This window comes from Palaemon carinicauda, chromosome 37, assembly GCF_036898095.1.
Source record: "Palaemon carinicauda isolate YSFRI2023 chromosome 37, ASM3689809v2, whole genome shotgun sequence".
Taxonomy (NCBI): domain Eukaryota; kingdom Metazoa; phylum Arthropoda; class Malacostraca; order Decapoda; family Palaemonidae; genus Palaemon; species Palaemon carinicauda.
The window spans coordinates 4,317,869-4,330,368 of NC_090761.1; the positions used below are offsets into that span (position 1 = coordinate 4,317,869).

Below are 12,500 nucleotides of genomic sequence, written 5' to 3' on the forward strand. Positions count from 1 at the left end.
AGGAGGGGCGGGGTAAGGATTGAATCTGTATGTGCATATCTATCTAAAATTTAGCCGTCATATTTGACACGTCCCGTACACTTATATATAAATAATCTTCGAGTATGTTTCCACTTATTATTATTATTATTATTATTATTATTATTACTTGCTAAGCTACAACCCTAGTTGGAAAAGCAGGATGTTATACGCCCAGGGACCCCAACAGGGAAAATAACCCAGCGAGGAAAGGAAACAAGGAAAAATTAAATATTTTAAGAGTATTAACATTAAAAAAATATTTCTTATATAAACTATAAAAACTTTAACAAAACAATAGGAAGAGAAATTAGATAGAATAGTGTACCCTCAAGCAAAAGAACTCTAACCCAAGACAGTAGAAGACCATGGTTATGGCACTATCCAAGACTATAGAACAATGGTTTGATTTTGGAGTGTCCTCCTAGAAGAGCTGCTTACCAAATACACTCTTGTGTATTTATTAAAAAAATGAAGAGAAACACGGAAACTCGAAGCTTATTAACGTCTCACAGCCGTTATATCTCAAGAAGCATGTTTAGGAAGGGTTTACATGAAGACAAGCCTGCATTTATGCATGAAGTAACGTCATTTGAGTTGCAAATGATACAAGAATATAACGGGTCTGGCAGCATGAACATTCCCTCGGTATTGTCATGGATTGAATAAATCTTTGAATTAGTGAACTTGGACAAGCATCATCCTAGCTTATGACGACTTTCACTCAGAAATTATTATATCTATCATATTATATCATATATCTATTATATCTGCCATAGCCTCTGTACCATGGTCTTCCACTGTCTGGGGTTAGAGTTCTCTTGCCTGAGGGTACACTCGGGTACATTATTCTATCTTATTTCTTTTCTACTGGGTTTGTTAAAGCTTTTATAGTTTATATAGGAAATATTTATTTCAATGTTGTTACTGTTCTTAAAATATTTTATTTTTCCTTTTTTCCTTTCCTCACTGGGCCATTTTCCCTGTTGGAGCCTCAGGGCTTATAGCATCCTGCTTTTCCAACTAGGGTTGTAGCTTAGCAAGTAATAATAATAATAATAATAATAATAATAATAATCATGATGAGTTCATGATGAATTATTAAGCTATCTGTTGAAGTAAAAATAATAGATTGGTTAATTGCAATGATTATATTAAATCCTTAAATCCAGAAAACCGATTTTTCTATCAGCCAATCAGTCTAATCAGTTATAATATCAGGAATTGTATTATTATTATTATTATTACTAGAAAGCTACAATCCTAGTTTGAAAAGCAATATACCCAAGGGCTCCAATAGGAAAAAATAGCCCAGTGAGGAAAGGAAATAAGGAAATAAATAAATGATGAGAACAAATTAACAATTAATCATTCTACAAGCAGTAACAACGTCAAAACAGATATGTCATATATAAACTACAATAAGACTTATGTCAGCCTGTTCAACATAAAAATATTTGCTGCGACTTTGAGCTTTTGAAGTTCTACTGATTCAACAACCCGATTAGGAAGATCATCCCTCAACTTGGTCACAACTGGAATAAAACTTCTAGAATACTGTGTAGTATTGAGCCTCATGATGAAAAAGGCCTGGCTATTAGAATTAACTGCCTGCCTAGTATTACGAACAGGATGGAATTGTCCAGGAAGATCTGAATGTAAAGGATGGTCAGAGTTATGAAAAATCTTATGCAACATGCATAATGAACTAATTGAACGACGGTGCCAAAGATTAATATCTAGATCTGGAATAAGAGTGATAATTCAACATCATGAATGACATGCCATAAACCAGTGAAATTAAGCATTTAAAATCTTATTTTTGCCCTTCAGTTCCCAGCAGGTACTTCTGAGGTGAGGTTGCTAGCTACATGCACTGATCAATGAATCATATAAATGGGGCTTCTATACCGACGACGTCTGTCCTTTCTAGATGGTTGCCCAACGAAGTTCTGACCAAGCCCAGTGTGCTGCTTAGTCATTTTTATCGGAATATAAATATGTAAATGATAGTTGATAAATGAATACCAGTGAATGATGAAAAAAGTAATTATAATGATAATCATCATCATAATCATAAGATAACAGCAATTCTTTTTTCTTACCATTAGCAAAAAGAAATTTTTAGTTATCACCATCCCTAACATTAACTTCATCAACATCGTCCCCTTTTTGTCATCATCGTTATCATTTTAAACCATTATTATTATTATTATTATTATTATTATTATTATTATTATTATTATTAGCTAATCTACGACCCTAGTTTGAAAAGCAGGATGCTATAATCCCAAGGGCTCCAACAAGGAAAATAACCCAGCGAGGAAAAGAAATAAGTTAACAGTGTACACTCAAGCAAGAGAACTGCAACACATGACAGTGGAAGACCACGGTGAAGAGGCTTAAGGCACTACCCAAGACTAGAGAATAATGGTTTGATTTTTGAGAGTTCTCCTAAGAGAGCTGCTTACCATAGCAAAATATTTTCTTCTACATATACTAAACTGAACACTTACAGTACAGTAGTTAACCCTTTGAGTGAATTTTTTTTTTTTCGGATATCTTAATTTTCGCAGGTGTATGAGGACAGTGGAGAACGTGGAATGTATATGCTAGAGACCATTCGGCATATGTACAGGCAAAAGGAGTAAATAAGCCGTAACTAGGGAGGGACCCAATGTAGTAACATTTGCCCAGTCAAAGGACCCAGTAACTCTCTCGGGGAAGTACCTCAAAGGGTGGCGGGTACCATGGCCAACCTACTATTTATCATTATTATATTGGATCAGTATCTAATCTTTTGTTTCTTCCAGAATATACCACGTGAACGGGAAAATTGTGAAATCCCCCTCTGACATCGTAAACAACGGAACATACGTCGTCGCTGCTTCGAACGAAACATTTCGAAATGCTACCTATGGAGACATGCCTGCGGATGACATCCAGTCTTCAGGAGGTTCAAAAGGTTCGTTTAATGTTCTTGTTTATATTGAGGTCCGTGATAACAGTGACAAGTGCTTGCAGCTGTTTTGTTGTCATTGACATTGTTTACATTAAATTATAGTAATTGTAACATTGCGGCCATTCAAGAATTCATAATTTTACGTATCGACAGTATAAGACTCGTATGCTTTTCTCTCTCTCTCTCTCTCTCTCTCTCTCTCTCTCTCTCTCTCTCTCTCTCTCTCTCTCTCTCTCTCTCTCTCTCTCTCTCTCTCTCTGTGGTTTATTACAAAAATCTAATTCGATTTTATTAAAAAGGAGCTTAAATCTAGACGCTGAAATATTTGCTCTTAAGTGATGCAGCTAAAACTGCATCGATTAGATATATTTTTTAACAATCTCTCTCTCTCTCTCTCTCTCTCTCTCTCTCTCTCTCTCTCTCTCCTCTCTCTCTCTCTATATATATATATATATATATATATATATATATATATATATATATATATATATAAATATATATATATATATATATATATATATATATATATATATATATGTGTGTGTGTGTGTGTGTGTGTGTGTGTGTGCACCATTGCAGAAATGCAATGCTTTATATTAAAAAACAAAAAGGTTAAATCTAGAGGCTAAAATATTTTCTCTTACGAGATACAACCAAAATTGCATTGGTTAAATATCTCGTTTAACCGGAAACGTATTGCAAGAAATTCACAGAACGATCAATTTTAGATAACTGGGTGACGGTCCTTTCCCGCTCCTATTTCTTTAGTCAATACAAACTTCAGATCCCTAACAGAAGTTTGACAGGTATGATTAATCACCCTTGCTATATTGGCGCATAATTTCAACACGTTGAATTGGAAATTTGCATAGAAATTAGTAAGGCAAAGTGACTAATGTACTGTAGTGTGCCTGAACCATATTCCTCTGTGCACGCAGAGTTGAATTATGAATTCTTTCATTAATCAAATATAATTGGCTAGGCTTAGCCTTAGAAATACAATTATGCATATCATTTGAAAAACCCAAGAATATATCCGAACATGAGAGAGAGAGAGAGAGAGAGAGAGAGAGAGAGAGAGAGAGAAGAGAGAGAGAGAGAGAGAGAGAGAGAGAGAGGACTATTTACTATCACTCAAGGCTCATAATATTTTGTAAACAAAAAATCCGTTGACATCACGAAATTGAAAAGCAAGTTATTAAAAAAGTATGTTTTCTTGAGAATCTTCTTAAATTAGTTTCCCAAATCTTATAAAGTTATGCCATTAAATCAAAGGTCTTTACTCTTACGAAATTAGTGAAAGTTTAACTAGCCTCTCCATCACAAATTTAGATAGTACACATTAATCTAGAATTTTTATTCCAGCTGTGACCACTTTACATTCATGGTTTTTGTCCATCCTCTCTCTCTCTCTCTCTCTCTCTCTCTCTCTCTCTCTCTCTCTCTCTCTCTCTCTCTCTCTCTCTTAGTATACGTCCTCACTTGCCATTTCGTAACTGACCTAAAGTTGATACCAACAGTTTAAAGGATTTTCATCAAATGGAAAAAGACAAAATTAGACTATAATCACGAGTGTCAGCAAAGACCACATCATTGAATAAAAGAACTCTATTGATAAGAGGTTGTTTCTTCGTTTCAATCTTTTTCTACTAAACAGGATTTGGACAGAGATTCACCAAAAAAGGCCCCCCATCGCGGAAAGATTCAGGGGAAAGTGACAAACTTCAAAGCGACGATAAGAAAATTCCAATGAAACTTCCGACAAAGAAGTTGACACGAAGACCCCGCACAGAATCGAAAGAGGATGAGGATCCACGAAGATTTAGTAGCTCAGACAGCAAAAAACTAGGTCCTGGCAGAGCGAAGGCAAATATGAAAATAATTACTAAAGGAGGTGAAGTTACGACAGAGGGCAGCGACACGAATAAAAGTGGAAGGAAGTTTAGTAAATCGAAGTAAGTAATTCATACAAACTTTTAGAGTACACACACACACACACACACACACACAAACACGCACACACACACATGTATATATATATATGTATATATATATATATATATATATATATACATACATAACATAAATGTATATATATATATGTATATATATATATATATATATATATATATATATATATATATATATATACATACATGACATAAATGTATATATATATATATATATATATATATATATATTTATACGAGTATGGCTCCCGGGTCTGGGCACCCAAAAATTATATTATACTATGGCTCGGGACAGGGAACCAAACGTATAATATAATACTACGACTGGCAAGTTAATCAACCTCTCGAATTCTAAACTCACTTGTTTGCTTTTACATTAAAACTGTTACATTTTAAAATATTAATACACGAGTTCTGAGACAGTTAAATAACACCTAGACAACAATATATAAAACATTGAATATACAAAAGTCTCTTATGTACACTCAAAACCAAACTGAGTAATTATTCTTACGAATTATTTAAAACTTACTGTGGTTCTTAACAGGATACGAGCGAATATGATTCCAGACAATGGTGATCAGAATAATACACTCTTTACAAAAATAAATTAAAACACTTTAAAAGAAATTACATAAATCAACTGAATCACTCGAAATATCAAGTATGGACAAAACTTAGATTAAGATGAAAATGTTACGATTTGGAAATTATATATTAGCTTAACTTTAACTCTTATATCTGAATAAACCCTAGATTAAGAAAAGAAATAACACTTTTAAAAATTATACAATCACTTGTTTCAATTGAAATTAATCTGAATACAATATTTAGGTTTGACACTTGATGAAAATAGATAACCAGATCACAATACAAATACCTAGCCTTCCTACAGGGCCGTTTACAAAACTCTTGAGAGAATTTTAGTCTTTTGAAAGAGTTTTTAATGTTATAGATGTATTCTGAACAATGATCTTTCTGTAATTTTAGTCTTCGAGAAGCATTTTAAACGTTATGGATGCATTCTGAGCAAATATCTTTCGGTAATTTTAATGTTAGGGAAACGTTTTTAAACGGTAAATATGCATTCTGATATATGATCTTTCTCTAATTTTAGTCTCCTGGAAGCGTTTTAAACGTTATACTTAATTTCTGAGCAATGATTTATCTGTAGTTTTAGTCTTCTGGAAGCATTTTTAACGTTATAGATATATTCTGAGCAATGATCTTTCTGTAATTTTTGTCTTCTGGAAGCGTTTGAAACGTTATAGATGCATCCTGAGCAATGATCTTTCTGTAATTTCAGTCTCCTGGAAGAGTTTTAAACGTTAAATATGCTAGTTTTCTGGAAGTGTTTTAAACATTATGGATGCCTTTTGAGTAATTATCTTTCTGTAATTTTAGTCTTCTGGAAGCGTTAAAGTTAAAGATCCATTCTGAGCAATGATCTTTCAGTAATTTTGGTCTTCTTAAAGCATTTTAAACGTTATAGATGCATCCTGATCAATGATCTTTCTGTTATTTTACTCTTCTGTAAGCATTTGAAACGTTATAGATGCATTTAAGGCAATGATATTTCTGTATTTTTTTCTGGAAGCATTTTAAACGTTAAAGATGCATTCTGGGCAGTGATCTTTCTGCAATTTTAGTGTTCTGGAAGCGCTTTAAGCATTATAGATGTGTTCTGAGCAATGATCTTTCTGTATGATCAAATAACACTCTCAAACAGTTCACGTAAAACTTTGTAACAAAATACGTGAAATAAAAACTCAATTCTTAAAAATAACGTAAATTTACATAAGCTAACTTGAATAAAGAATACAACCAAATTAACGACGAAGGTCTTACGTAATTTACATAATATACTTAAATTTACACGAGGAGAACTCGTCTTAAGAGCTGGGTAACCTCTTCAGTGCACAAATAAAATATAAATAAAATCATGAATAATCTATTGTATTTACTTCACACTAGACCAGCTTTGTAAGAATATATAACATATATAATAATTATATATATAATATACAGTACATAACATATATGATATTCATATATATATATACATACACACACACACACACACACACAATATATATATATATATATATATATATGTATGTATGTATGTATGTATGTATATATATGTATATATATACTGTATATATTTATATATATGTATATATATACTGTATATATTTATATATATGTATATATATACTGTATATATTTATATTCGTATTCATATGTATGCATATAAACAGGTATAATTTGTTTTAAAATCTATATGCGTTTTTAAAAGAATGTTTTTTATCACTATAATTCTTCCATAAATCAGTATTACATGTCATTTGTTTCCAAAATATTATCATAAAAAAAACAAACTAATTTCACTGCGCTTATCCATTTAGTGGTATGATTTTTGTCGCTAATATTTAATAGAAATTACACTTATCTTGCACACATATTACATTTTATATCCATTAAATATATTTGAATTTTGAAGAAACCTAAATACATAAGCAGCCACCTCCTGCTTTCGGCAGTTTTTTATTCTCACGCAATTGACAATATTTTCGTCTACAGTCATTTTGCAATGCACATTTCTTTATCAAAATCATCTCGGTAAACAATTGTGATCTTAAATGCTTCCTTTTCAGAAAGTAATACGTCCAGTTTCACAAGTTTCCTCTTGGATTTTCTAAATGATATAGAATCGTTATAGTAAGATGTCATGTATATTTCTTTCATTTATTTACACGCTAAATCACCAAACACTAATCTGAAGTTTACCCTAGTGTTAGGTATCAAGTTTGCAAGATAAGTTTTTCATAGGGGATCCTCCACGTTTATCCTATGTATTTAGCACCCGAAATAATACAAGATTGGGGTTTCCTATGTTTATACTTTCTAGAAGAATTTAAGCTTTCAAATGTAGGTCCCTGATATTCAAATCCAGATAGACCACATATTCCTCTCTGAAACTAGCATCCAGTAGCATTCTGAATGCTCCTCCATAGATAAACCCCCTTTAAGACTCAAGGGCCTTTGGGAATTTCCTACTTGAACATTCCCAATTTTTCTTTCTCGTCTGCTGGTCCTCTGCTGTTGTGCGCGTGTGTGGGTGTGTGGGTGGGTGTCTGTGTGTGTCTGTGTTCCTTATACTTGTATCTGTTCTGAGAGGGAATTGTTGTTTTGTGTGTGTTTCTCTTATGCCTCTTTGTGAGAGAATTTTATGAATCTGCCATGATATAACCAAACTAAAAACAGCTTTTTAAACTACATCAGAATACAACACATGATAAACTACTAATAATATTATACTACTTTCTTTAAAATTTCTATGGAATCTTTATCGTTAATGCAGCTTTCATTCAGCTATATTTATAAACGTGAGCCACAGAAACACAAAAAGATCAATATGATTTGCAAAACACGGTACTTGGAACACATTATTACCAAACTAGATTATTTTAAACTTAAGATCTTGCTCTATGTACTGAAAAAATCAATTGCGTCTCAGATGTTTTAGCAATAGATACAAGGATCATATACCAGAAAATAAAGATATTTGGGAAATTGAACTATTAAGAATCTTTATGGCGTACTATTGTTATTAAAAGGTTGAGATTTGCCAGCCCAAATATTGAGACGTAATGCAGGCCAATGTCAATGACGTAAAATTATCAATACAAGATTAATTATGCCAAAATAAAGTTACAAGTACATCTTCAATAAAAATTTAACATGCAATGACATTATTATGACGAAAAGACTTCGTTGATTATATATCAGGAGGGTTTGATAAACGTATATTCATCATATTTAAGTTTTGAGAAATATATCAGATAGGTATTGCACAATCAAGCAATAGGCTGAAATAATAATCTTGAAAGAGAAAATAACCCTTATGAAAATAATTCACAAATAAAATGTTGTTATTATATTGAATATCGTATTGTCGGATTAATTTTTCATTTTACATATGAATTTACCTAATTTCTAAACAGTGTTTGGCAATATTATCATTATAGAGAAAATATCCTCTTTAATGGTCGTAAAATTATATGTAAGTACCAACTATAAAGAGGAAGAAAATTTTTGTAATACCATTAATAAGTTAAGTCATATAAATTCTTCATCATTTTCAGATCTCCCACAGTCGTCGCTTCTAAACTCCAAAGTAGATCCAAGCTGTCAAGCAGAAGAAACTCTGCAAATGACCAGACCAGAGGTAACACCTCACAGTCTACTGGGACAAAGGCCAGACAATCTTCTGGTGGTGGTACAACCACGGAAGAAAGCAAAAAATCCAGCCGTTTCTCAAAGGGGCGTAACAATCGCTCCAGAGTTCCATCGCCTGTAACGAGAGAAATGCCCAGCGAAATCCCCGAAAGCAGTGACCCAGGGAGCGTCGAATACCTCAACTTGAAATCGGAACAAAATACACCTTATCAGTCCCCACATGAAACTCCAGTGAACTCGAGACCTTCAAGTCCGCAATATAACTATGACTACCGACGTCGAGCCGGGTCTATCTATTCTTTACCTGAAGCAATAGCTGAGGAAGTTGAAGAAGAAGAAGAAGAAAACCTTTCGATAGTGGAGGAAGTCAACTCAGAATCTGGAACGACATCCAGGACGTCATATATTGACAGTGGACACGTTTCTCTTCTTAGCGATGAAGATAGACCAGACAGCGTTTTCAAAGCTAAAGCTAGGGTGAATACTCAATCAAAACTCTCTCTCTCTCTCTCTCTCTCTCTCTCTCTCTCTCTCTCTCTCTCTCTCTCTCTCTCTCTCTCTCTCTCTCTCTCTAATACACACCCACTTACACAAAATAGTTCTAGTTACACCATTCAGACAGATATATATACAGATATAAATATATATATATATATATATATATATATATATATATATATATATATATATATATATATATATGTGTGTGTGTGTGTGTGTGTGTGCATTAAAATACACAATTTTCCGTGTATTTATGATAAATAAAATAACCCACAATGTATGAGAAATAGAAGTTTATTTAGCTTTCGAAGGGACCATCTCCCTTCCTCTTCAGAATTTTGTATTCTGAAGAGGAAGGGAGATGGTCCCTTCGAAAGCTAAATAAACTTCTATTTTTCATACATTGTGGGTTATTTTATTTATATATATATATATGTATATATATATATATATATATATATATATATATATATATATATATATATATATATGTAAGTATGTATCTGTATATATATGTGTCTGATTGGTGTAACTAGCAGTATAGAAAGATACTTTAACTCATAATAGTAATAATAATGATAAAAGAAACACTAATGATAATAATAATATTAATAATAATGATTGTTTACAAATTTTTCTAGTGGCAGTTTAGTATGACTAATCATAGAATTCCTTTTGACATCCAACAGTCCCGTCCAGTGACCATGGCCCGAGAGGTAGATTACGATACAGACGACGGTGGCATCTACCGAGCGAAGTCCAAATCTGACTACGTTCGAGGTGCCAGAGAAATCTTGGACTCTTCTGTTACCAAGATAGAAATTCCAATAGACCTCCTTGATGCCAAAGAAGTCCAGGTATGAATGATTCTCTCTTTTCTGTAGAATAGCCCTACTTTTACAGTACGATCGTTGGTTAATTAATACTTCAACACACCTATGCGCACGGTTATTACATGATACGGAATTATTACAGGTGTAACAGTTTTTAAGAGACATGGGTGATTGATTGCAATCATAAATAGAGCTTTTAACAATCACGTAAGTAGGAAAAGACAGAGTATATGACAACCTAATTATATGGCAATCAGGAACCCACAATAAAATTACGTGGAGAAACATTAAGTGTCAATAAACTTTGTATATGTTTTCATGTGAACGTACACGTTTTCACTAAAGTACACATTCACATGCATGTTTTAGCATGAAAGCATGCTACGCTCGTGTTACATACACTAATGAAAATTTTTGTTAGAATAATTATGTGAGATAAATATATCTATTTTTTTTTATTCTTTTCAAAGTAACTAATTCATAATATTCTCAAAGTTCAATAGCACCACAGGATTGATGATTATTTTTATAATTATGGGATTGAAATATAGAAGTATTCTAGGGTATTTGATTTTTCACATTCTAATTATTAAGGTTTTCATTATTTGGAAGGATAGAAAATTTACACTTTTGTTGGATTAAGTTTTATCACAACAGAGAAGTTTGCACGAGGGATTCCCGTCTCCAATGATAAGTTTCTGAAGTAAATTAAATGCCAAGTGCGGACTTTTGAACTTCATGTATCGAACTGAAATGAAATTTTATTACTTTTCTCTGCTTTAAGTATCTTAATACAAGTTATTTTCTAGTGGAGAAAATGATACCATCGGTAAATGTTAAATTAGTGTTTAAGTATTTTATTTTAAATATTTATTGACTCTCCAGCTTGAAGCGTTGATGCATAGAATACTTGTAAAAAATTCGATATAAGATTTTATACAATAGTTGAATTTCAATCTACAACCAGTCTGTAAAACTCAATTTCTATTTTATGACATAGTAATCTGACCAGATCTTGCTCCTCTGCATAACATAATAGTTTTAAGGGAGTTTTGTCCGACCATGCATTTGCTAAGAATTGGATTTTAGAAAATGATAGTGAATAACATGTCTGTTATTAAAGCTCTTAAATGACTTCTTACTTTAATTAACCAACACTTTCAGGTTCATATTAAAAAAGCTGAAACGAAGATTCAAAAGGAAGAAAAACAGCTTTAGGATTTTAAAGCTCTGAAAACCTATGTAACTTATTGTTAGGGGTTAGGCAATAAATTGCCTCCATGCAAATGTTTGCCTAATTTTCTACAGTTACCAATATGTTGATTGGCAGAGCCTCTAACCTCTTCTATCCAACAAACACAAACCCTGTGACTTAAACTAATAGTAGATTTTCTTTGGCCTCCTAATTTTTGAAAGTAAGTGATCGTATTGCTTAAAACATCTTAGCCAGTTTTATCTAAACTGGATATCATCAAAACCACCACAATTATAAAGATAATACTTACTAAAAAGGGTCTTTGCATTTATTCAAATGATTTTGCTGGTGAACTTCTTGCCATCATAAAATAAAATATCAAGTTCAAACTTCAAGCTCCATAGTTCTTTATCAGAACGGTTGAGTTTTCATATATGTTGCTTTCTCTCTCTCTCTCTCTCTCTCTCTCTCTCTCTCTCTCTCTCTCTCTCTCTCTCTCTCTCTCTCTCTCTCTATATATATATATATATATATATATATATATATACATATAAATATAAATATATATATATATATATATATATATATATATATATATATATATATATATGGAGAGTCCTGCGTTATTATAGAATTCCTCTTAAGTACGTAAATTTTATGAAGCCTGTTCATGAGCATAGCTAGTGCAAAGTTAATGTTAATGGAGTCCTATCAAATCAGTGTTTCCTGAACAGTGGAGTACTCCAAGGGAATGTTTGGTCACCTATGTTGTTTATCCT

The 12,500-nt window shown here is 32.4% G+C and overlaps 1 protein-coding gene across 1 annotated transcript in view; it reads left to right on the forward strand.

Annotated features, from left to right (window-relative positions):
* The window catches only part of LOC137629429 (doublecortin domain-containing protein 2-like), a 192,144-nt gene that overhangs the window by 177,405 nt on the left and 2,239 nt on the right, over positions 1-12,500 (forward strand). Inside the window, exons 5-8 of the mRNA XM_068360674.1 lie at positions 2,832-2,983; positions 4,638-4,935; positions 9,099-9,669; positions 10,383-10,550. Coding sequence (XP_068216775.1) covers positions 2,832-2,983; positions 4,638-4,935; positions 9,099-9,669; positions 10,383-10,550 — 1,189 coding nt within the window. The remainder of the gene's footprint in view (positions 1-2,831; positions 2,984-4,637; positions 4,936-9,098; positions 9,670-10,382; positions 10,551-12,500) is intronic.